The sequence below is a fragment of the Protomyctophum parallelum genome, assembly GCF_964188405.1.
Source record: "Protomyctophum parallelum genome assembly, chromosome: 22".
Classification (NCBI taxonomy): domain Eukaryota; kingdom Metazoa; phylum Chordata; class Actinopteri; order Myctophiformes; family Myctophidae; genus Protomyctophum; species Protomyctophum parallelum.
The window spans coordinates 14,780,435-14,807,036 of record NC_139714.1 but is presented as its reverse complement, the minus strand read 5'-3'; the positions used below and the strand labels follow the sequence as shown (position 1 = coordinate 14,807,036).

Genomic DNA, 26,602 nt, shown 5'->3' with positions numbered 1-26,602 from the left:
CGAAGCTAATAGCTAATTATGATGCCCCGCTCGCCAGGTGGTGAGGACACACACACAGGCGCACGCACGCACGCATGCATGCACGTAAGCACACACGCCTATATGCACGTGTAAACACAGACATGCGCATGCACACACAACACACAATACACACAGACACACACACACACACACCAATTGCGTGGCTCTGCACAAACAATAGTTCCTTGCATCAGTACGCCAGTAGATGCACACACAGTCATGGATGGTTGTTCCTCTCTCCTCCACACACACACACACACTCAATACAAACACTCTCTCTATTTTTACATCTCATTATGCGCAGCGTTGGATGGGGAGGCGACAGGCTCCTCCACAACCCGCCATGCTTCAGGAAACACAGCAAGAATAACATTTTATAGCAGCAGCCGTGGAGATAAAACCATACACATCATTTACAATTCAAAACTAAAGTGCAATGCAATAGCACGTCATCACTGTCACCGTGGAGCACTTGTATAGGTTACAACAGGTATATGTCCATCAAAACAGTTACTTTAGTTTTCAGGAATCTGACTAAAACGAACCAAGTGCTCCAATGGATACAATAAACCATTTTAGGGCGGGAACCCCCTTTCTTTTGGCGTTAGCATTACGCTATGCTTTAGCTATTTAAAAATAGCAGATCTACAAGCTCATAGCGCGCCACCGAGTGGCGCGCTACGAGCTTGTAGGTCTGCTATTTTTTGAAAAATCGAAGAACGACTGACATAGAAACATAGCTTTTGTCAGAAAACTGTCATTTTCAAACAGACATTTTTTAGAATCTGATCTCAGGTCAGAATGGGTTAAGTCATCATTAATTGTGTCACTATAGAGTTAATACTCTGCATCATTTAAATATTCATAAAACCCACAGGACACACCTGACCAGTTTCACTTACTGTTTTTAGTTTTTTAGTTTTTTTGAAATACAGAAAAATACAGTTGTGAGCCTGTAGAATGGCTACTTTCTCTACCTGTGCGTGTCACCGTTGTATTTCAAAGTATAGTTCATTTCAACAACAAGTTGAACTGTACTGTACTGTACAGTATATAAGGTTTCTGCCCGAGTCGACAGTTACGTTTAAGAGCCATAAACGACAAGACGTTTTATTGCCAATTATGTACCGGATGCCCCGGGCGACAAGACGTGCTCCCTTGGAAAGGGAGCACGGGAAATTACATGCATAATAGAATTACAATTTCTTTCTTTTATTTTATAATGGGCGAATTGGCAACCAAAGCCTAACCTGGTGACCACCAGGTGGCGCTGATTAACAGAATGCGCAATGCACTCTATATGGAGGGTAGCCTTTGATCACATGTTGTTTACATATGAGGCACTTAAACCAAAGATCTACACGGATGGAAGTGGTCAAAGTGCAGTGGCTTTAGTCCGGTTCTGCAGTCTAAAGGTACCGCACCGATTCGTTTGATCGTTTGTTTGATTCCGGCTGGGCACTGCAGACTATACTGCCACCTCATGGTATGGAGGTGGAGTTATTGCACAGGATTTCCTCTGAGGATGTGCACAAAATGTTGCCGTGTCGTCGGCTGACAGCAGATTAAGTGCCCAGTCTGTTGCAATCTGTGACGGTTTTAGTTGGAAGTAGAATTAAATAGTCTAAACAAGTCTGTTTGGTGGAGAGGGACCTTAAGAGTAAGACTAGAGGCTTCAAGTGGTTAAAACCTTCACACTCGTCTGAGTTCATTGCCTGATTCCTCACTCATCCTGCTCTGGGTCTGCTCTCATTTGGCTCCTTGAAAGTTTCAAATTCACATGATTCAACTGTCTATTTTCAAATAGAAAAAGGATAAAATAGGGCTTAAATGGTCGATGCATGTTTTGTAAGAAAACTAAAATAAGTATATATATATTTATTAGGGCTGCGAATCTTTAGGTGTCCCACGATTCGATTCGATTCCGATTCTTGGGGTGACGATTCGATTCAAAAACGATCTTTTCGATTTTTCCGATTCTCGATTCAAAAAAGATTTTTTTCCGATTCTAAAGCAGTGTTTTATTTTTTATTAAAAACAATTAAATAGAATTTTAGCATGATCAACTCCAGTCTTCTGGCATGAAAGCAGAGTACATTTAGTAAAAAGCTTGTATAATTGTAAAGGTTTTATCAACTGAATGATTTAAACACACAAAGGTTAAATCCAAGAGTAAGAACATGTCTCATTTATTTAGCTTGCACAAATTTGAACCAGTACAAAAGTTACAAAATCTCTTCTCACTCAATACCAGAACAATACATTAGTATTAAAACAGGTGTAAAATAAATACAATTGGCAGGCTTAGCTTAGCTGGTAGTAAATGCACTCACTATGCAGAAACCCAGGCCATAATGCATTTTCTTCTTCTTTTTTTTTTTTTTTGTCAATTTTCGTCAATATGGAAGCAGGGAATCATATAGCTTCAAATTGACATATTGGTTGTTCAGTTTAACCCACCAGTTTTAGAGATATGGCTTATAGAGTAATGTCTTGCAGAAAACAGGCTTGAAACGTTCACTTCTGGGCATTTATTTCATATTTACATGTCGATCTCAGCTCTGACACTTATTTCAGACATGCTCTAGTATGTGAAGAGTCTGTTTGTGCTATTAACTCATTTTGGGGAGAAAAAAAAGTGTTTCTCCTCTGGTGAAAAGCTGGAATTTGCGCGATGGCAGTCTCTCAGTCAAATCTGGTCACATATATTGTGTAAAGTGCCTGTAAGGGACGTTTTCAAATGACTGTTATAGCCTCTAGTTTCAGTAAAACAAGAGGGAGATCGGGTCTGTGCATAATGGAGGAAGGGTCACCTCCAATTTGACAAGGGAGGCCTTTAAAAGATGATGTCATTGTGTTGGTTTTTACTCACTGAGTTGGAAAAGACACATCTGGTAATAATGAGCCTGGGGGGGGGGGGGGGGCGGGCTATAGGTCATGGAGGAGAGTTTGCTGATGTGTGAGATTGTAGATTTTCATGGTTGCTTTCTGTGAGTTTAGAATGAATGGGGACTGCTTATTTTGCCTATCTAATCATAATAATAATAATGATTGGGGACTGCTTATTTTGCCTATCTAATCATCAGTGGTGTAAATAGGACTACATTTACTCGTTTACTCAAGCACTGTATTTAACCTTTTCACTACGTTTATAAACATATAGCTAGGCTAACGGTACCTACTGGTGCTATCTACGCGTACGTACCGTATAGACAACCGTATACTCTAAGCTAGGCTAACGGTACCTACCGGTGCTATCCATACGTACGTACCGTATAGACAACCGTATACTCTAAGCTAGGCTAACGGTACCTACCGGTGCTATCCATACGTACGTACCGTATAGACAACCGTATACTCTAAGCTAGGCTAACGGTACCTATACTGGTGCTAATCAACACGTACGTATACCGTAGACAACCGTATACTCCATTATATGAAAGCAGCGACCACATGTTTACCTTTTTAGCATTCTGCTCCGGTTAGTATGGAGAGCCTCCGTCCGTCTGTCTGTACCCACCAGCTATGGGATTTTTTTTTTAATCCCATAGCTCCATTGAGCATCCATTATAACAGGATTTTCAAAGCGCTGTATATTCTCAAAAGGTTCGAGCGTTATGTCCATGGTGAGCTATTACAGCCAGCCAGCGGGTGCGAGGGGGGGGGGGGGGGGGGGGGGGGGCTCTCAGTCGTCTCCAACCAGCTTGCTGAGGATTAAAGTCCAGCGTGTCAGATGTTCCTCTGGCGAATGGCGTGGCCAAACCAATGCACTCGCCGCGATGCAGCAAGGAGCTGTCGGGTTAGCTCTCTCAACCCATTCTGGGCGGGAACCCCTTTTGGTGTTAGCATTACGTTATGCTTTAGCTATTTAAAAATAGCAGATCTACAAGCTCATAGCGCGCCACTCGGTGGCGCGCTATGAGCTTGTAGGTCTGCTATTGCTTGCAGGTCTGCTATTTTTGAAAAATCGTGAAATTGTGCCTCAAATTTGGAATATATTTTTTCAGAACGCATGTTTTTCAACTCAAATCTTTGCTTCTTGGAGGGTCCCTGGATCAACATATTTTCAGATGGGGGGGGTCTCGGAGGCCAATTACAGATCATTTTTTGAGGTCCTTGACATGAAATATTGAGTGATATAGGCCTAGAAACATAGGTATTTCAGAAAACTGTCAGGATTTAGAATTAAAAAAATAATTCAGGCCTAAATGGGTCTGGTTAGTGACATGCTGGCGTCGGGCTCTGGAGTCAAAGCCATGGAGCCTGGCCTCCAGCGTGTTATTCAGTGGTCGCGCATCCGACGGTCGTAAATCATTTATGAGTTTGTAATCGCTTCGCTGAGCACATGTAACTGTTTTTTATTTTTTTAATCATTTTTAACCCACGATTTTGCAACCCAGTTTTTTCACCCAGTGCCAATTGTCTAATGTAATCCTGGGCGCTACACACACTTCCACTACTCCACTATACATCTCACAACTATTTACACTTTTACTCTACTACAATTATAGTTACTTTGTAGATTTTGATTATTATTAAAAAACATACAGTAAGTAACCACTTCAGCCCTAAATACAATGCAGTTTATACATTTGAAAATGCGTACATTCTGCATAATGTATTCTACTTATGGTAACTAAGTACATTTTGATTATTATAAAAAAACATACAGTAACCACTTCAGCCCTAAATACAATGCAGTTTATACAGTACATTTGGAAAATGCGTACATTCTGCATCATGTATTCTACTTAAATGGTAACTAAGTACATTTTGATACCAATACTCTTGTACTTTTACTCGTGTATACAATTTTAATTCTGGACTTTTACTTGTAACAGAGTATACTATAGGTTTAGGCTACATTGCAGTATTGACACTTTTACTTAAGTAAAGAATGTGAGTACCATGTACTTTTTCCACTACTGCTAATCTAAATGCAGCTACTGCCAATGTGTCTCTCTCTCTGAGAGAGAGAGAGAGAGAGAGAGAGAGAGGGGGGGGGGGGGGGAGGGGGGAGAGGGTGTTATGGTGGGTGGATTGGTGGGCTGTGGGACCATCTGAGCGGTGTTATGGTGGGTGGATTGGTGGGCTGTGGGACCATCTGAGCGGTGTTATGGTGGGCTGTGGGACCATCTGAGCGGTGTTATGGTGGGCTGTGGGACCATCTGAGCGGTGTTATGGTGGGCTGTGGGACCATCTGAGCGGTGTTATGGTGGGCTGTGGGACCATCTGAGCGGTGTTATGGTGGGCTGTGGGACCATCTGAGCGGTGTTATGGTGGTTGGATTGGTGGGCTGTGGGACCATCTGAGCGGTGTTATGGTGGGTGGATTGGTGGGCTGTGGGACCATCTGAGCGGTGTTATGGTGGGTGAATTGGTGGGCTGTGGGACCATCTGAGCGGTGTTATGGTGGGTGGATTGGTGGCCTGTGGGACCATCTGAGCGGTGTTATGGTGGTTGGATTGGTGGGCTGTGGGACCATCTGAGCGGTGTTATGGTGGGATGTGGGACCATCTGAGCGGTGTTATGGTGGTTGGATTGGTGGGCTGTGGGACCATCTGAGCGGTGTTATGGTGGGTGGATTGGTGGGCTGTGGGACCATCTGAGCGGTGTTATGGTGGGTGGATTGGTGGGCTGTGGGACCATCTGAGCGGTGTTATGGTGGTTGGATTGGTGGGCTGTGGGACCATCTGAGCGGTGTTATGGTGGGTGGATTGGTGGGCTGTTGAAGTGTGAACGCTTTCAAGTGGACCCTGATCCAGAAAGAAGGCAGAGGACCACCGAGTTCTAGTCAAATGATCAGAGGGAGAAAACCAGGAGGGAGAAGAAAATAAATTACTTCTTTTCAAAGTTTCAGCGGAGCGGCATGGTGGTGAGAAAATATCCCAGGCTTAGAGGCAGATGGAGAGAGAGAGACAGAGAGAGAGAGAGAGACAGAGAGAGAGAGAGAGAGAGAGAGAGAGAGAGAGAGAGAGAGAGAGAGAGAGAGAGAGAGAGAGACAGAGAGAGAGAGAGAGAGAGAGAGAGAGAGAGAGAGATTACTGCATTGCTACACAAACAGTCAATATTGAACCAGAACTTTGGCAACAATACAGACAACACCTGCTAGCTGCCTTACAGTCACACGCACACACGCCCACGCACGCACACACACACACACACACACACCATAGGGCGTAACATCACACTGAGAACTATACTTTTATCGTTATGCTTACTGTATATCTACTGCAGTGGTACAGTAGGCAACCTTATAGGCACGGGGAGGTTAAGGGAGATTGGTCACTGGGAGAATGATTACTGGCACACAGTAAGTATGCCACTGTAAGTGTACTATTAAAAAAAAACATTAGTCAACACATGTTCTTCTTACCATATCTACAGTATTTATTTCGATCAATGGTGACTTGCAGACCAAACAAATAAATACATCTGCAGACTCAGAGTCCCCCCCCCCCCCCCCCACACACACGCAGTGGGGGGGGGGGGAGAGAGAGAGAGAGTGGGCAGTTCAGAAACCAGTCTGTGTCTCATAGGAGGGCTGTGGGCAGTTCAGAACCAGTCTGTATCTCATAGGAGGGCTGTGGGCAGTTCAGAAACCAGTCTGTATCTCATAGGAGGGCTGTGGGCATTTCAGAAACCAGTCTGTGTCTCATAGGAGGGCTGTGGTCAGTTCAGAAACCAGTCTGTATCTCATAGGAGGGCTGTGGTCAGTTCAGAAACCAGTTTGTATCTCATAGGAGGGCTGTGGGCAGTTCAGAAACCAGTCTGTGTCTCATAGGAGGGCTGTGGGCATTTCAGAAACCAGTCTGTCTCATAGGAGGGCTGTGGGCAGTTCAGAAACCAGTCTGTATCTCATAGGAGGGCTGTGGGCATTCAGAAACCAGTCTGTGTCTCATAGGAGGGCTGTGGTCAGTTCAGAAACCAGTCTGTATCTCATAGGAGGGCTGTGGTCAGTTCAGAAACCAGTTTGTATCTCATAGGAGGGCTGTGGGCAGTTCAGAAACCCGTCCACCAGTGACATCATCGATGGGGAATCCAAGCTAATAGAAACCGCAGGCTTTTTAGTCCTGAAAAGTTGTAATGCTAAAATGGAAGCCATCGTTCTCACTCTTCTACCTAGTGTCATAGATGTTTCTTTTGCCTAGAGTCATAGATGTTTCTACTGCCTAGTGTCATCATAGAGTATATATCTATAGAGAAGACACCCGAGTTCTCCTCCCATCCACTTGCATTGAGTTGCTCAAAAGCGCATGAGGCGGATTCACTCCTCCTTCCTGGTAGGTAGAGTGCATTCTGGGATGGATTTGAACGCACATGAACGCTCTGCCGTTGACTATCATTGTGCCGTTTGTGCGCGTTCACGTATGAAACATTCGTTCACGTGTCATGGCGCCAATCACATGAACGTGCGCAATGTCAACGGAGCAGCACTGGCTCGAGCTGCAATGACAAATCCGGCAACTATGTCCATTTCGCCTCAGGGTTTCCTCTGGGTGCCTTCTCTATAAATATATGCTCTAAGAGTGTCATAGATGTTTCTTCTGCCTAGTGTCATAGATGTTTCTTCTGCCTAGTGTCATAGATGTTTCCATAATGGTGGCACTAATTCGTATGAAAGTGCTAAGTGGGACATTTTGACAACTTTTTAACATAGCTCATCATTTTCAGCATCATTTTTCTTTCCTATCGGGGAAACGCTGATTAGAAGTACATTTCCAGGGGGCACATGATACCCCGTTCTTTTTCCAGTGAGGAATCCAAGCTGATAGAAATGATAGGTTTTTCTACTCCTGGAAAGTGTGCATGATATAATTTAAGCCATAATTGTGGCATTATATACACTATATACTGTATATATATATATATATATATATATATATATATATATACAGTATACACACACATGTTTGCAGAACTGCCCACAGCCCACTAGTATACTTTATAAAATGTAGACTAGACAGTCGCTTTCTACCACTGTCCGTCAATACAGTATTTAGGTTTAAATAGTTAACGCTTACAGTGCGTGTGTAGCATCGGTCTCTTCTAGTTTAAATAGTTAACGCTTACAGTGCGTGTGTAGCATCGGTCTCTTCTAGTTTAAATAGTTAACGCTTACAGTGCGTGTGTAGCATCGGTCTCTTCTAGTTTAAATAGTTAACGCTTACAGTGCGTGTGTAGCATCGGTCTCTTCTAGTTTTTCTGGTGGTCAGCATCTCACCCACGCTGGCTCTGCATGGTGCTTTAACGCATTCTGACCTGAGATCAGATTAAAAAAAATGTCTTCTACATCCTGACAGATTTTCATTCTGACCTGAGATCAGATTCTAAAAATGTCTGTTTGAAAATGACAGTTTTCTGAAAAAGCTATGTTTCTATGTCAGTCGTTCTTTGATTTTTCAAAAGTGGCGCGCTACGAGCTTGTAGGTCTGCTATTTTTCAATAGCTAAAGCATAACGTAATGCTAACACCAAAAGGGGTTCCCGCTCAAAATGGGTTAAATAAATCGCTCCCAAAGTGAACTTTTCAGTAAGGCTGCAACCGATATAGATAAGAGTTTGAACTTATCTTCATAAAATGTGTCACTGTGGACCTAAGGGCAGTTATTACATAATTTGGGTGAGAGAGAGAGAGAGAGAGAGAGAGAGAGAGAGATTATTCATTTTGATTCAACTTTCTGTAGTTTCAGCAAATCATACTAGGTCAGCTGCCATATCTTTTCCTTAACAGCTTTCTATAGTTTTTAGGCATATTTGCGGAATGAGAGTACAGTACAGTACAGTACAGTACAGTACAGTACAGTACAGTACAGTACTGCATTGGTACCCCACCATCCACCCAAAGATTTTTCAGGAAAATGTGGCCGACCACACAGAGCGACAGAGGAGACTAAAGAATACAAAAAAACATATGCAAAATAAATGAAAACAGTAAATGAAAAAACACGGCCCCCTCACGTATTGGAAAGACAGTATCTGTCACCATAAAACAACTACGCCCCCCCCCCCCTCACGTATTGGAACAGCCACCATAAAAAAAAAGGTTGGGTGTTTTCGATGAATCTATCATGGTTAAAATGGAGTTTGAAGTTATAATGGGTTTGTATAGGATTATGAAAGGGGGCGGGGCAGATACAATTAATATCAAATATCTATGAATACTGAATCAAGCAGCTGCATACATGTCTGGGGGGGGGGTGTTCACGTACGCCTGAGTATAGATGGCGAAATGACCGGCAGTTTTTTTGGAAGGGAAATATCCCTTTAACACTAGCATGTCTGAAATAAAATCACTACTAATAAGACTGCTAAGGGTCAAGATGACCGTGTTTTTCGTGCAAATCCATCGGCTACTCTCTCCCTGCATCTCTTCACACTCTTCAGGGTTGACTACTTGCCATTGTCTTGTAAATGTCACATTCCAACTTCAAGGTTTCAACTCTACAGGACGACTCAAGTTATTTTTTTTCTTTTTCATTTCAGTTTGAGCGCTATATTGAATACCCTTGTGCAGCAAACACTGTCCGTATTGAGCCAATACAATAGGCTACCAAACGTTATTGTATAACAGCCAGAGCCAGGCACATTATTGCTCAAAAACATTTAGACGTTCGGGAGGTCTATCGCGCTGTAATGATTTCAAACACTGTAATTTTTATTTAGAATCGCATCGGATCAAACCGACCATGCAAAAAAAAAAGTTTGGGGAGCGGATAAAACACTTTCCGACTTTGTTTTACCTTTGGGTAGGCTAGAATCAGCCAATTAAAAAAAGAAAAAAGTTCAAAGACTGGGCAAATTTAATTTCCCTTGGGATTTCGTTCCAATCCTCCACCCCTTGTATATTTAAATGAGCTTCTTACCTACCTTATTTTATAGGTTTGGTGGTTTAAGATCAGCTACACTCGCCCCTGTATTCCAGCTATGGGACTCGTTAGCATACGGGAAGTAACCTTTAAATTTATTTTGGGCATTTTTCTTTTAACATTTTATTATAGGTCCATAATGAGTCTCAGTTGTTGCATTCTGCCTTCCACTGGAAGCCAATTGAATTATCTGAAATGGTTATAGAGCGTCGCAGTCCCGCCCCCTCGAGAGACCCGGAAAATAAATCCCTGTTCATTTCCCTCATGGACTTTTCAGAAAGTATTTATTTAAAGACGTTTATACGCCGCGGACAAAGACAACTCTTGTCGTGACAAATCATGACAACAAACACAATGTTTGGGGCCAAACAAAGAATTAAAAAACGGCAGGTTACAACACTTTTGTTGTTGTTTTTCTTCTTTGTAATTATTTGTTTGGTCCAAAATATTGTGTGTGTTGTCATGATTTGTCACAACAAGAGTTGGCTTCGTACGGCGCTTAAAAGGTCTTTAAATAAATACGTTTTGAAATGCCTATATGGGAAAAATGCATTGGGATTCATTTCCTGGGCCGCTCGTCTTCATGAAAGGGGGAGGGACTGTGACGCTCTATATATGAACCTTTATTGAGAAAAGGATATGCCCTTGAGATGTGGGTTCTGGGATGTGGGAGAGATAAAGAACTACACCCTCATTCATATTATGTTTTTCTCTGATGTTTGTAGTTTATCTTTGGTATATTCTTGGATATTGAAGAGAGGAGAGTCCGCACACAGGTTACCTGATGAAGGCCGTTCACGGCCGAAACGTTGTGCCTTATTTATGGTGTATTGAATAAAAAGCAAACACCTTGGAGCAAACCTGTGTGCGGACTCTCCTCTCTTCACTGTACTTACCTTAGTCCAGCACCAGACAGGAACTGGATGTGCGCTAGCCACTTACCTTTTTATATTCTTGGATATGCCACTGTACCAGCTCAGGCAGGTGTAATGGCTGTAAGGGCGACTGTGGCTCAGGAGGTAGAGCAGGTCGTCCAATGATCCATGGGTCGGCGGTTCGAATCCCGGCTCCTCCTCCTCCTCTACATGTGGAAGTGTCCCTTGGGCAAGACACTGAACCCCAAATTGCTCCCGATGTGCTGGTTGGTGCCTTGCATGGCTTGAGGCTTCCGCTGCAATCGTGTGAATGTGTGAATGTAATGCACCATCTATATGTAAAGCACCTTGGATAAAGGCGCTATATAAATGCTGAGGCCAGGGTCCCCATAGAGGTTCTGTCTATAGGACACACCGACGGTGGCGAGCTCACACCGACCGACTCATTGGAGGAAATGTAGGGTTCAGTGTCTTGCCCAAGGACACTTCCACATGTGGACAGGAGGAGGAGGAGCCGGGATTCGAACCGCCGACCCAGGGATCATTTGAAGACCCGCTCTACCTCCTGAGCCACAGTCGATAACCAGGCATTGTTGACGCTAAACACCGACAAACTCTTATCGCAGCATAAGAATGCTAACGTGATCCGGGTGAGAGAAGAATATATAGTGGGGTTCAATTGGTTAAGTGCACAGTGGTACTATCACCGTTTCCATCCTCTCCAGGCGTCCTTGTGTATTGTTTACTCAAGCAGAAGGGTTGACTTGACAGTGCACTCACATCTTGAACTGAGAGTGGCTCTCCATTTACCTGAGAGCTATTTAACACATTCTGACCTGAGATCAGATTCATACGAGGTTTCCACTGGACACACACTGGTCTGATTAACCCATTCTGACCTGAGATCAGATTCTAAAAAATGTCAGTCGTTCTTCGATTTTTCAAAAATAGCAGACCTACAAGCTCGTAGCGCGCCACTCGGTGGCGCGCTATGAGCTTGTAGATCTGCTATTTTTCAATAGCTAAAGCATAACATAGTGCTAACACCAAAATGGGTCCCCGTTCAGAATGGGTTAAGAAAGTACAGAAGCCAGATATCTTCGCTGTCGCATGGAAACCTCAGAGGAAAAGGCTAAACGATAACTTTACGTTACTAGGATCCAATGCAGTTATCATTTAGTCACAGACTCTCGTTAATAATTGAAATATGGAGTTAGGTACCTGCCCGACGACAGCAACAATTATACTTTGATAAATGTATATTCCCTTCAGTAAAAAAAGACCTACATGAATATATATGAAGTATTTGTCATGATGGTGGCTGACGCGTTTAGACCCTGCCACGGTGTGAGCTGCATACCTTTCTAGGTTTGCTTTCGGGCCAGAATATACTTGTATCTCCACGATTCAACTTTAGGCCTATTTGTTTGAATTCTTGAAATGTATGAATGTCCTATTACTCCGTTGTACAAAATACGTTGCAAAAATAGCCAATATACAAGCTCACAATGCGTTGCAACGCTGTGCTTTGTGACGCGTTGTGGGCTTGTAGATCGGCTATTTTCACATTGCCAAAGTATATCTGAAGTGGTTTTGAAATAATCAATGTTTTCCTTTAAGATATAGTGGAGCAGAATTTAAAAAAATCACACCCGTGTGAACTGAGTGGTGCAACTGCTGGCAGAGGAAGTGTAGCGCCCAGGATTACATTAGACAATTGGCACTGGGTGAAAAAAACTAGGTTAAAAATATAAATGGTTCATTGTTTTATGGTTTAAAATACTTTTAGGTTTAGTTAGGTTTACACTTACCAAACGGTTGGGATTAGGATTAGACATTATGTTATGGAAAATAATTAGGAAGAAATAGTAGTTGTTGAACTACATCTACGTTAGATATTGTAGTTAGATTTGTATCCGATTTATACTTAGTTGCGTGCTGCCTGGTGGCACACACTGCAGACCTATACAAGCTCCACCTGTTCATGGATGCGTGTGGTGAAGGACATTCTGTCGTCTATAACAAGCCACCGCTGCGGTACCAGGAGGCCACTTAATGACGCGCTTTTAGATGCAAAGTGAGATTTGTGGGTCGGAATGGACGTCAGTTCCAACTCCCCCGTGAAGGTGTGTGTTCTCGCCCACCTATGAATGAATGTCTTCCAGCGCTGAGCACCAGGCAGACAAACTGAGGGATCTAAAACAAGGCAGGGAAAAATAAACTCCACACACCGGGTAATAAGTTCCCATTCGCTAAGATTTATTAACGGGGCGAGTGATGCCTTCGCTCAAGCCAGGCACGACCTCATTCCTCTGAGCCTTGGGGGGCTGGAAATGTCATCATCGTCGTCATCATGTTTCGACCGCAGTTCGCCACGCCAGACTTCCCGGTCCTTCATTACCACCCCCCAGTTCCTGCTTTACTGATGCATGTGTCCCTATAGCGATGACATCATGTGTCCCTATAGCGATGACATCATGTGTCCCTAGCGATGACATCATGTGTCCCTATAGCAATGACATGTGTCCCTAGCGATGACATCATGTGTCCCTAGCGATGACATCATGAGTCCCTAGCGATGACATCATGTGTCCCTAGCGATGACATCATGTGTCCCTAGCGATGACATCATGTGTCCCTATAGCGATGACATCATGTGTCCCTAGCGATGACATCATGTGTCCCTAGCGATGACATCAGGGGAACGACAGTTTTCTACCTCTGGTCTGCTTTGAAGCAGGACTCCAGAGAAGAAGGGCAGATATAACCTCATGGTCAGCTCTGTAGCAGTGGCCGGAAAACTGTGTTCTTCTGGATCGGACTAGTGAAGAAACACAGGGAAGGTTGCCGTATATTAGATCAGTCGATGGGTGGACTAGTGTAGAAACACAGGGAAGGTTGCCGTATATTAGATCAGTCGATGGGTGGACTAGTGTAGAAACACAGGGAAGGTTGCCGTATATTAGATCAGTCGATGGGCGGCTCTTCCAAGACGAGAAGATGTTGCGCTCTCATTAGAAGGCGGGTGTAAGTGACATCCAACCGTTTCTCTGGTTTCTTTGAAAGCGTCCATGTCTCGGAGCCGTAGAGTAGAATCGGCTCTTATGTCGTGTTTCACACCGGCAGATACTTTTCCAAAATAACTGCAACAACACACTGCTTAACACATTCCCCCATATTAATGTGTGAAATACTTCCATGATCAGTGGCAATTATCACCTCAATCATCACGTTTCTCCCCCCCCCCAGATTTTCTTGGATGTTACACAACGTATATATATAGTATGACATTAGTTAGAACACACAAATCCCTGAATAGCAGATGTAAGCTCACTGCGCATCACTTCGCACCGCACCGCCTGCTAGTAGGCTACATCAGATATTTTTGAAACATTTTGAAAGAACTGTAGTGGTGTGAGAAATACTGATCTAGAAGGCATGGTCTTAACTTGTGTGTGTGTGTGTGTGTGTGTGTGTGTGTGTGTGTGTGTGTGTGTGTGTGTGTGTGTGTGTGTGTGTGTGTGTGTGTAGCTCTGTGTGGCAGATCCCGCTCTCTCTGACTCTCGGAAATTCAACCAGCACCTTTACGGAGACTCTCTTATGGATCCATAATAAGACAGGTAACGCACGCACGCACACACACACACACACGCACACACACACACACGCACACACACACACACACGCACACACACGCACACGCACACACGCACACACGCACACACACGCACACGCACACACACGTTGCAGTCCCTCCCCCTTTCATGACGACGCCAGGGCCCAGGAAACAGTGTTGTTTTTGGCAGCAAATTTCTATTTTAGTTTTAGTCATAGTCTTTAAACTGAAACTTCATTTAGTTTTAGTCACATTTTAGTCACCTGGAAATGTCTTAGTGTTTTAGTCTAGTTTTAGTCGACTAAATGTCATAAGATTTTAGTCGACTAAATCTACAGTTGATTTAGTCGACTAAAATGTATTTTGGAGTGTATTTTTAGACGCCTTGTGAGCTTGTAGATCAACCAAGTGTAAAATAACTTATACTGGATCTCTTGTCCACTAGTCCCTTCCTGACATTTTAGTCTAGTTTTTATTTGTCGACGAAATCGACAATATATTTAGTCTTAGTTTCCATTTGTTTTTTTCAGTGGAAATAGCTAGTCGACGAACATTTTTCGTCTTTGTTTTAGTCGATGAAAACAACAAAATAATTCCCAATAATTTCCCACAGATATTTCAAAAAGTATTTATTTAAAGACCTTTTAAGTGTCCAACCATGACAACAAACACAATATTTTGGACCAAACAAATAATTACAAAGAATAAAAACAACAATTATTACATCTAATTATTTGTTATCATGATTTGTCACAACTCGAGTTGGCTTCGTACGACGCTTAAAATGGTCTTTAAATAAATTATTTTTGAAATGTCTATGGGAAAAAAGCACTAGGAATTATTTCCTGGGCCTGGCGTCGTCATGAAATGGAGAGGGACCGCGACACTCTATATACGTTCGGGTACTTTAAGTACATTTTGTACTTTTCCTCGAGTAAAACAAAATGGCAGAACTTTTAACTTTTTTTTGACAGCTATAGTCCATTGAACCGTAGTCATGAAAATACAGTATGCCCATATGTTCTACTTCTCCTTCTAACAAACAAACCAACAGGGCCAATTACAGTTACAATAACCCTGCCATGCATCGCTGAACAAAACTAAACAAAGACAACGCCCACTCTGTTAAAACGAGAGCGAGAGAGAGAGAGAGATAGATACGAGGAAAGAGAGAGAAAGATAATTTTTTAAACAGATTAATAATGATTATCAACTGAGGAGCAACTTGGACACTCAGGCATGAAGGAAACATGAGTTCAAGTCCGTTGCTCTCCCCACGTTGGCGGAGGGTGTGTAGAGCCCAGGATCACATTAGATGATTGACACAGGGGTGAAAAATGGGTTACAAAATCGTGGGATAAAAAAAATATAAAATAAATAAATAATAATGATTATCATTTATAAAATTTCCATCATGTTGTTATGGTAACAAAGAGAGGAGCAGCAGCGTTCATGCCAGAGATAAACATGATTCATTCAACAATTCTGTAGTACACTTAACCCATTCTGACCTGAGATCAGATTAAAAAAATTGTCATCTAAATCCTGACAGTTTTCTGAAAAAGCTATGGTTCTATGTCAGTCGTTTTAAAAAAAATAGCAGACCCACAAGCTTGTAGATCTGCTATTTTCCAATAGCTGAAGCATAACATAATGCTAACACTAAAAAAGGGGTTCCCGCCCAGAATAGCAGGTTAAAGCCTTTAAAACCGGGAAAGCATCCGTGTCATTTCATATTTTAACTATTATTTTCAGTATTTTATACTTTGACTTTTCAAAAATAGAAATGCAAGCTCATTGAAAAAAAAAAAAAAACTTTCTGCAAATATTTAAATATATAATGTTAAAGGGAACACTTTTAACTCAAAAACATATCATTCTGGGTGTCCTGTTTGAGCACACACCATCATCTTTCCCAGAACAGATTAATAATGATTATTATTTAATCAAATTGCCATCATGTTGTTATTGTAACAAATGGAGGAGCTGCAGGAAACATGCCAGAGATAAAACATGATTCATTCAACAATTTTGTGCTTAACCCATATTGGGCGGGAACCCCTTTTGGTGTTAGCATTATGTTATGCTTTAGCTATTGAAAAATAGCTCTACAAGCTCGTAGCGCGCCACCGAGTGGCGCGCTACGAGCTTGTAGGTCAGCTATTATTTTTTTTTAATCGAAGAACGACTGACATACGGTAGAAACATAGCTTTTTCTGAAAACTGTCATTTTTAAGTAGACATTTTTAGAATCTGATCTCAGGTCAAAATGGAATAATGTTAAATGTTTTTCCCCCTTTCATCTGCTGCACAGAATACCATTGTTGTGCGGCAGAAATCTCATATTTACATTATGTCAGCTTATTGTGTTTTAGCTTGTTTTGTTTGGGTGTTTTATTTTGCGTTTCCGTAGCGTAATGCCCTACTTTGTCGTACAAGAGTGTGCTGCGCAATAGCAGACCACAAGCTCACCACGCAACCTTTTGTGAAAGTGGTTAAGTGTGACTAAAGGCTCATACATAGTCTGGATTTTCGGTGGTGAGGTGACCACCGAACTACAACATGATGTCACTGAGGTGACCACCGAACTACAACATGTCACTGAGGTGACCACCGAACTACAACATGACGTCACTGAGGTGACCACCGAACTACAACATGATGTCACTGAGGTGACCACCGAACTACAACATGATGTCACTGAGGTGACCACCGAATTACAACATGATGTCACTGAGGTGACCACCGAACTACAACATGACGTCACTGAGGTGACCACCGAACTACAACATGACGTCACTGAGGTGACCACCGAACTACAACATGACGTCACTGAGGTGACCACCGAACTACAACATGACGTCAATGAGGTGACCACCGAACTACAACATGACGTCACTGAGGTGACCACCGAACTACATGACGTCACTGAGGTGACCACCGAACTACAACATGACGTCACTGAGGTGACCACTGAACTACAACATGACGTCACTGAGGTGACCACCGAACTACATGACGTCACTGAGGTGACCACCGAACTACATGACGTCACTGAGGTGACCACCGAACTACAACATGACGTCACTGAGGTGACCACCAAACTACAACATGACGTCACTGAGGTGACCACCGAACTACAACATGACGTCACTGAGGTGACCACCAAACTACAACATGACGTCACTGAGGTGACCACTGAACTACAACATGACGTCACTGAGGTGACCACCGAACTACAACATGACGTCACGAGCCACGGTGAAGAGCAAACCACCGCCACCGCTCCAGCCCTTCTCTCTGTTTTTACTCACCACCGCTCAACGTTATTTCAGCTCACCACCGGAGCGGTGGTCACCTCACCACCGGAGCGGTGGTCACCTCACCACCGGAGCGGTGGTCACCTCACCACCGGAAATCCAGACTATGAATATAGGCCTTAAAGATACTGTACAACATTGCTGCTAAAACATGTTTTCAGCTACCTTTTGCTATCTCTGAACTTGAATCCTAAAAATGTTGGACATATGAGGTTTCCACCCGACAGAGACAATATATATTTTTCTATTGAAGGAATATTAAATACAGATAAACTCGGGTACAGACATGGGAGAGTGTGTGTGTGTGTGTGTGTGTGTGTGTGTGTGCTTTATGGATTTGTGTCTCCCAGAGAACCACAGTGTTGGTGGAATGGAGGAGACCTGGTTGATGTTTAGATGTTTGTGTCTCCCAGAGAACCACAGTGTTGGTGGAATGGAGGAGGACACCTGGTTGATGTTTAGATGTTTGTGTCTCCCAGAGAACCACAGTGTTGGTGGAATGGAGGAGGACACCTGGTTGATGTTTAGATGTTTGTGTCTCCCAGAGAACCACAGTGTTGGTGGAATGGAGGAGGACACCTGGTTGATGTTTAGATGTTTGTGTCTCCCAGAGAACCACAGTGTTGGTGGAATGGAGGAGGACACCTGGTTGATGTTTAGATGTTTGTGTCTCCCAGAGAACCACAGTGTTGGTGGAATGGAGGAGGACACCTGGTTGATGTTTAGATGTTTGTGTCTCCCAGAGAACCACAGTGTTGGTGGAATGGAGGAGGACACCTGGTTGCTAGGCAACATCAACCAGACGGGCTACTTCCGGGTGAACTACGACCTCCACAACTGGAAACTGCTGATTGAACAGCTTCACAACAAGCATGAGGTAACCGCCCACACGCACGCACACACGCAACCATGCACGCACACGCAACCACGCACGCAACCAGGCACGCACGCAACCATGCACACACACACACACCTCTATATGATTTCTCATCACACGTTGGTTAGACATAACAGTCCGACAGACGTTAGTTCGACAACACCGTCACTCCCGACATGCGTGGCAGGTTGAAACTAACCCGTGGCAGGTTAAAACTAACCCGTGGCAGGTTAAAACTAACCTGTGGCTCCCTGCAAGGTTAAGTTTAGGGTAGGGTGTGGGACTAATGCCTGTCGGACCTAACACAAGGTTAGGTTTAGGGTAGGGGGGATTAGGGTTAGGGTTAGGTTTAGGGTCGGGTGTCGGCCTAATGCCTGTCGGACAGAACAAACACACATGAAGCAAATGAAGTAACTCTCCATCGATCTTGTTTGTTTGTTTCTCCAGATGATCTCCGTTGGCAACAGGGCAGGGCTTATTGACGACGCCTTCAACTTGGCCAGGTAATAATTAATTACATTTAATTACATTTAGGTAATAATGAATTACATCAAAGCACTTTACAACGGTTCATTCATTCATACATTGGGAGGTGAAGGATCATTCATTCATACATTGGGAGGTGAAGGTTCATTCATTCATACATTGGGAGGTGAAGGTTCATTCATTCATACATTGGGAGGTGAAGGTTCATTCATTCATACATTGGGAGGTGAAGGTTAATTTATTCATACATCGGGAGGTGAAGCGGCGAACATTCGACGCCAGCGTCCTCACTTCCCACATTCACACACCGACGGTGGCGAGCTCACACCGACCGACTCACTGGAGGCAGTGTGGGGTTCAGTGTCTCATTGGAGGCAGTGTGGGGTTCAGTGTCTCACTGGAGGCAGTGTGGGGTTCAGTGTCTCATTGGAGGCAGGGTGGGGTTCAGTGTCTCATTGGAGGCAGGGTGGGGTTCAGTGTCTCATTGGAGGCAGGGTGGGGTTCAGTGTCTCATTGGAGGCAGGGTGGGGTTCAGTGTCTCATTGGAGGCAGTGTGGGGTTCAGTGTCTCACTGGAGGCAGTGTGGGGTTCAGTGTCTTGCCCAAGGACACTTCCACATGTGGACAGGAGGAGCCAATCAAGAGAATATATAGCCACGGGTCATCACTTCCAATATTCACTTGTTTAATCTTTATCCAGTTCTTATCCCTGATTGGATAAAATTTGGTATCCTGATTCCTGACATTGTCCACCTTTAAACTCACAACGGGGTGTTAGGGATGTCCGGGGTTCAAGGGGTTAATAGTTCTAGCAGATCTGTCATGCTTTAACATGTGTCTCTCTGAATACATAATTCAACCTGAGGTTATTTACATAATCCTTAGAGGTTTTTATAGGCCGTCTGTATCCAGCCTGCCCTATAATCCATTTTAACCCATTTTGGGGCGGGAACCCCTGTTGGTGTTAGCATTATGCTATGCTTTATAGCTATTGAAAAATAGCAGATCTACAAGCTCATAGCGCGCCACCGAGTGGCGCGCTATGAGCTTGTAGGACTGCTATTTATTTATTTTTAATCGAAGAACGACTGACATAGAAACATAGCTTTTCCAGAAAACTGTCGGGATGTAGAAGACATTTGTAGAATCTGATCTCAGGTCAGAATGGGTTAATCCATAAATCCACTGTGTGTACATGATTGAATTCTCCTCCTCTCTTTCTGTAAGGAGAGTATATACATATATACTGTATGCCCATCATATTATTGGTCATGTTCACACAAGCATTCAAAGCTGATTGGTTGAGCTCAGCGTCATGTACTGTACAGGTACATGCAGGGCTAGTTGAGTAACCGTCTCTCTGTATGTGTGTGCGTGCGTATGTACAGTATTGCATGTGCGTGCGTGCGTGCACTCAGTAGTCATTAGCACTCCACTGAGCCTAGCCAATGATAAACTTACAAATGGACAACCAATTAACTCTCCCTTAACGATGTTAACAAGTTAATGAGCTCGTTAAGGACAATGCCTGGACACACAACTCCCGGAGGGGGGAGGGGGGGGGGGGGGAATTAATAGGGCATAGCAACGGCGGCCATTTTGTGGTGCCACAGATAGAGATGCCATCCATTTTGTCCCATAGAGAATTCAGAAATGATTTTATATCAATTATTTTAAGCCTGGAACCAAGCCATCCATTCTCCTGGTGAATCAGGGCCATAAAACCTTTCATTGTGCATGTGTTAAAAAATATTTTAATATTAAATTGTATTAATGTACTATTTAATAAATAAATAACATTTTTAATAAATACTAGGACTGGAACTTTAACTTATTAATTTAATGATGAATTAACTAAAGAAAACATAATGTTATAAAAATAAAAATAAAATAAAAAGATTTAGGACGACCGTTGAGAAACGGTTGGATGGCATGACGTACGTGCGTGTGCGTGTGCGTGTGTGTGCGTGTGCGTGTGTGTGTGTGTGTGTGTGTGTGTGTGTGTGTGTGTGTGTGTGTGTGTGTGTGTGTGTGTGTGTGTGTGTGTGTGTGTGCGTGCGCGTGCGTGCGTGCGTGCGTGCGTGTGTGTGTTAGACTGTGTGACTCTGTTCTGACATTCCATTATGTTGATCTGACCTCATCAAACCCTGTACACTCAAGACATGCTCCTTATATGGCCAGTACAGAATTCATTCCATATGTTGATCCGACCCCCCCCCCCCCCCCCCCCCATGCCAAAGCACCAGTGCAAAGCAAAGGTACTATGTTTACCCAGGGTAACTGGACTAAGCTCAAGAACTTGTTTACAGCCAGGCCCTGCTCATAGAACAATTACAGATCATTTTTGGGGTCCTTGACATGAAATATTGAGTGATATAGGCCTATAGAAACATATGTTATTTCATAAGACTGTCAGGATTTAGAAGACATTTTTTTTCAGGCCTAAATGGGCTAATGAAATCAGACTTTTCTGTCTGGATGTATGGGCTGCAGTCAAGGCCAGGACATAGTTGTTTGCCACTCAATAGGTGTCCCCGCATAACTGCATAGCCATTATTGCACCGGTCAAGGGTCAACCTACATTTTGTGTCGGGCCTAATTAGTCTTTATTCCGAACACGCAGTGAGGGAGGCCGTTCTTCTCCTCTGCCTGTAGCCGTTCAAAGAAGAACAAATAAAATGGCCATGGAGATTCTTTTGCAGAGGATGCCAAGTCCTTAAAGCTTTGATGGAAATTAATCGAATGCCCTTGAGGAATGTTCTTCTTTTCCTTATATGTATGTGGCTTTGTGCTGAAATGCTGAAGTTCTTTTTCGCTACTCGTGCCAATTTAATCAAAGAACCTGAAAGACTTTGTTTACCCAGGGTAACTGGACTAAGGAAAGGAAAGGTACTATGTTTACCCAGGGTAACTGGACTAAGGAAAGGAAAGGTACTATGTTTACCCAGGGTAACTGGACTAAGGAAAGGAAAGGTACTATGTTTACCCAGGTGTTACATTCCCCTTTGAATGTCTAGGGGTATATCAAGAAGAGGATGCAACACGGCTGACATAAGAGTTGTTATTTATTGCCCGGCAAGATGATAAGGTGTACACAACTGGACAGAAGGTGGTTCACACACAGTTCACATAGTATATACGTCTATATCTCTATATGTAAGCAGTGGAATATATCTATATCTCTATATATATATATATATCTACCTCCTTCTGTCCTGGCAACCTGTAAGCGACTAATAACGATAGTTAAGGGTTTCCAACCAAATCAAAATAAGGGTAGAGCCCTTTACACAATGTTTATACGAGGAACAGTACAAGGGGAACCGGCTGTATGGGGCAACTTAGCAAAACAATCAAAACTATCTAGCCCTATTCTGGATCAACTGAGCCCTCTACCTAAACCTAATCTATAAAAGGAAAAGAGGGGTTACACAAGATTTAACTGCCTAAACTCCCTACTCTACCTACTGCCTAACAAAAGGTTACAATAAACACGCTCCCATACTCCGTTCACATTATATATATTATCCTCTCTACATATATATATATATATATAATCACTGGTACCCTCAGGTAATGAGACAGGTAAAGGCTCTGGGTGCTCCCCACAGGTGAACTAGGCCTATGCCTAACACAGAATACACACAGTATTGACTATTGAGCGTTAACTAGTTCCGACGTGGACAGAGTACTGCACAGTATGGGTGACTGAGAGACAATGCCAACGATCAAGCGGCACAGCTGCTGTTAAGTAGTGTTCCCAGGCTGGTCCTCTGAGAGCGGATTGGTTCCTGGTGACGAGGGGGTGGGCAGACAGGTTGATGGGTCTCCGCTCCACACACCACAGCAGATCAGACCTGTGGCTGAAAGAACTGATCAGCACTCTGTATAATGTAACCTATTCATGATATATTATAATTATATATATATATAAGCAGAGGTGGGAGGAAGTCCCTATGTTGCAAGTCCAAGTCGAGTCTCAAGTCTTTGCTCTCAAGTCAAGTCAAGTCTCAAGTCTTTGGCATTCAAGTCCCAAGCAAGTCCAAGTCCTGAACTTTTAGTTTCGAGTCCCAACCAAGTCCTAAGCATTTTGTTTCAAGTCCCAACCAAGTCCTTACCTTTTGTTTCGAGTCCCAAACAAGTCCTAAGCATTTTGTTTCAAGTCCCAACCAAGTCCTTACGTTTTGTTTCGAGTCCCAAACAAGTCCCACCAAGACATAATACTAATTAATGATATGTAAAGATTTACATAAATCATGAGCATCTATTGAGCCATTTAGATCATGTCAAAGGTCATGTCTCACCGAGACACAAATTAAATGTTTCCCCTGAGCAAGCAGGCTATTATTATTACAATGGTAAAATGTCATTACTTGCACTGAAAAGGTGTTCAAATCCAGGGTAGAAGAGGAATGTTACATAATGCCTCGATCCACTTTTTCCACTCCCGATCCGATACCGATCTAAAATCATCAAAACCGATCCGATAACTGATACCGATCCGATATCGATCCAATCCGATCCAGCACATATTTAAGTCGCTCTATGCTTTCCCAAATCTGTCAGACTTTTTTTATCTTTACCTTTTATTACAGATTTTATAGTCTGGAATGTTGAATCAGGATTGATCAAGTGATAATATTATTACTCAAAACAGAGAACAACACCTCCCCAGAATAATAGTCAACAAACAAGTTCCACATGAGTATAGGTTGAGAATAACTGACCCATTTATTAACTTGAGCCTATACTTCAAATGTGGAAGTGTTCTAGTGACAAATTTATTTTATTGTATTCTATGCCTTTTTTTATCCATACTATTATTATTATGCACATTATGCACAAAATTTTAAGGACCCAGCAATTTGTATCTCTGTGACCCCAAATTATTATTTTGTAAAATCAATGTCAATTTAGAGTGTACAAATGGAACCTATCATTTGGCTGGGAGTGGGGACCCCTGATCCCCAAACCGTGCATACTGTCCTACAGCTACACAGCACACTGTCTGTCCGTGACAATGGAAATAGTGACGTCTGTTTATTTAAGCATTGGTTAGCACTTAAGCAGTTATTAGCATCATAGCATGGTCTGTCACATAAGTATTGACAAACAGCGGTCATATTTGTCAACCAACTGTTGGGGACTGTGGGGATATATCATTTTAAGAACATGAGCATGTCGTCATGCTCAGCTGTCAGCTTGTTGTGCTGTTCCGTCTCTCGTCTAAGATGTTGACGCTAATCAATGCTAAAGATTAGCTTGCATTGAGCTAAGGCTGAAACTTTGCTGCTGTTGTTGCCACGGTGGCGAATCCATTTTTGCACTCGGCTGTTGGGTCTTTTTTGTTTTATAATATATAATAATACTCCCATGCGGGAGCGGCTGTCAATGCGGCTTTCTCCACACTGAGTAGCAGCGCGCAGTAATGGCTAGTGGCTAGCCTAGCAGCCTGCACTGTGCAAGACTGCCACTGTGAAGTGTGACTGGGGCTGCCAATGCCTCTGTAGCGCACACTGCTGGAGGAATAAAGTCCTGGAGGAGTGGAGTACTAGAATGGACTGGAGTGGAGTGCTTGCAGTGCTTGGAATGGATCGGTCATTTTCGCTGTAGTCCGATCCGATCCCGATCACGTTTTTTGGCTGATATCGCCCCGATATCCGATCCGCGGCATCCCTTTATATACAAATACCAAACTATTTTACATGTCATAAAAAAGATAATCAGATGCTGTAAGGTATTAAGTGACTTGAAAATGTTCAAGTCAAGAGGGCTCAAGTCAAGTCAAGTCTCAAGTCCTTGGCGTTCAAGTCAAGTCAAGTCTCAAGTCTTTGGCATTCAAGTCCCAAGCAAGTCCAAGTCTATTTTTGATTTGATCAAGCAAGTCTAAAGTCATCAAAATCGGGACTCGAGTCCAAGTCGAGTCTCGAGTCCAAGTCCCCACCTCTGTATATAAGCATAACCACGTGATCATATAATATATATATATAAATACAATCATCAGGTTATCATCTCATAACTATATATAATCCCCGATTATGTAACTATGTAACTGGACTAAGCTCAAGAACTTGTTTACAGCCAGGCCCTGCTCATAGAACATTTCATGGTAGAGGTTCAATGCCTTGCTCAAGGGCACTTCAGCGGTGGTAATTTTAACGTGCCGGTCCGGGGATACGAACTAGCGACCTTCCGATATCAAGACCGCTCCGCAAACCGTTCGGCCACCGCTGCCTAAAAATTACGTTGATGTGAAATGGTAGTTTGCCTGGACTATAAACAAACAAACAAACTAACTAACTAACTAAAACATGAGCATGCTAAGCATCCACGCAGATCCGGATGCCTGATGCAAAAGCCTGGGGTTTCTGGCTGTGTAGCCCAACCCCAAAGCCTGGGGGTGTCTGGCTGTGTAGCCCAACCCCAAAGGAACAGTGTCTGGCTGTGTAGCCCAACCCCAAAGGAACAGTGTCTGGCTGTGTAGCCCAACCCCAAAGCCTGGGGGTGTCTGGCTGTGTAGCCCAACCCCAAAGGAACAGTGTATGGCTGTGTAGTCCAACCCCAAAGCCTGGGGGTGTCTGGCTGTGTAGCCCAACCCCAAAGCCTGGGGGTGTATGGCTGTGTAGCCCAACCCCAAAGGAAAAGGGTGTCTGGCTGTGTAGCCAAACCCCAAAGCCTGGGGGTGTCTGGCTGTGTAGCCAAACCCCAAAGCCTGGGGGTGTCTGGCTGTGTAGCCCAACCCCAAAGCCTGGGGGTGTCTGGCTGTGTAGCCCAACCCCAAAGCCTGGGGGTGTCTGGCTGTGTAGCCAAACCCCAAAGCCTGGGGGTGTCTGGCTGTGTAGCCAAACCCCAAAGCCTGGGGGTGTCTGGCTGTGTAGCCAAAGCCTGGGGGTGTCTGCGTGGCTGCGTAGTCCAACCCCAAAGGAAAAGACGGGAACACATACCTTGACCGGACGACTTACACACACACAGAGAGAGCAAGGTGATATTCCCCAGAGGTTTCGGCATAATCGTGGCAGTCGGCACAGAAACCTCGTATCTCCGTATTTCAACTTATTTTAAAACAGTTTGACGGTCGCTAATTGTTTAATCCATGAGGGTTCGATGGTGCTTACTATACAACATTCCCGCCTTTTGTTTTATGTGTTTAATCCGCCGTATTGTAATAATTAAACATAAACTCTGTCTTTGCCGCGGAGCTATAGAGACGAGACCTTCATGTTATGATGACGAAACCGGAAATCAACACATGCTGTGGGCTGCTAGGGCTTCTGGGAAATTGAGGCCAATGCCAACGAATGGGGTACAACGTCTCGTGGAGGCGGGTCTTGTGCTGTGGTCTTGCGGCGCACCAAGATGGCGGGTGGTGCGATCGTTCATAACAAACGGAGGAACCTTTTTTCGCCGGATTTTCACGGATCAAAAATAATGCAGCGTATGCTCTAAAGGTAATAAAACAATCTCGGCAGCGTAGAATATTTGATTAAAATGCGGGTTACGCGTTTCATGGAGTCGAACTGTTTTAATGCTCTCATCGTGGT

At 43.5% G+C, this 26,602-nt stretch overlaps 1 protein-coding gene across 1 annotated transcript in view; it reads left to right on the top strand.

Annotated features, from left to right (window-relative positions):
• LOC310853683 (thyrotropin-releasing hormone-degrading ectoenzyme-like) overlaps positions 1–26,602 on the top strand; it is a gene marked incomplete at both ends in the record, with an annotated part of 235,628 nt that overhangs the window by 171,383 nt on the left and 37,643 nt on the right. The window contains 3 exons of the mRNA XM_083758078.1: positions 14,295–14,383; positions 18,443–18,576; positions 19,024–19,079. Coding sequence (XP_083614204.1) covers positions 14,295–14,383; positions 18,443–18,576; positions 19,024–19,079 — 279 coding nt within the window. The remainder of the gene's footprint in view (positions 1–14,294; positions 14,384–18,442; positions 18,577–19,023; positions 19,080–26,602) is intronic.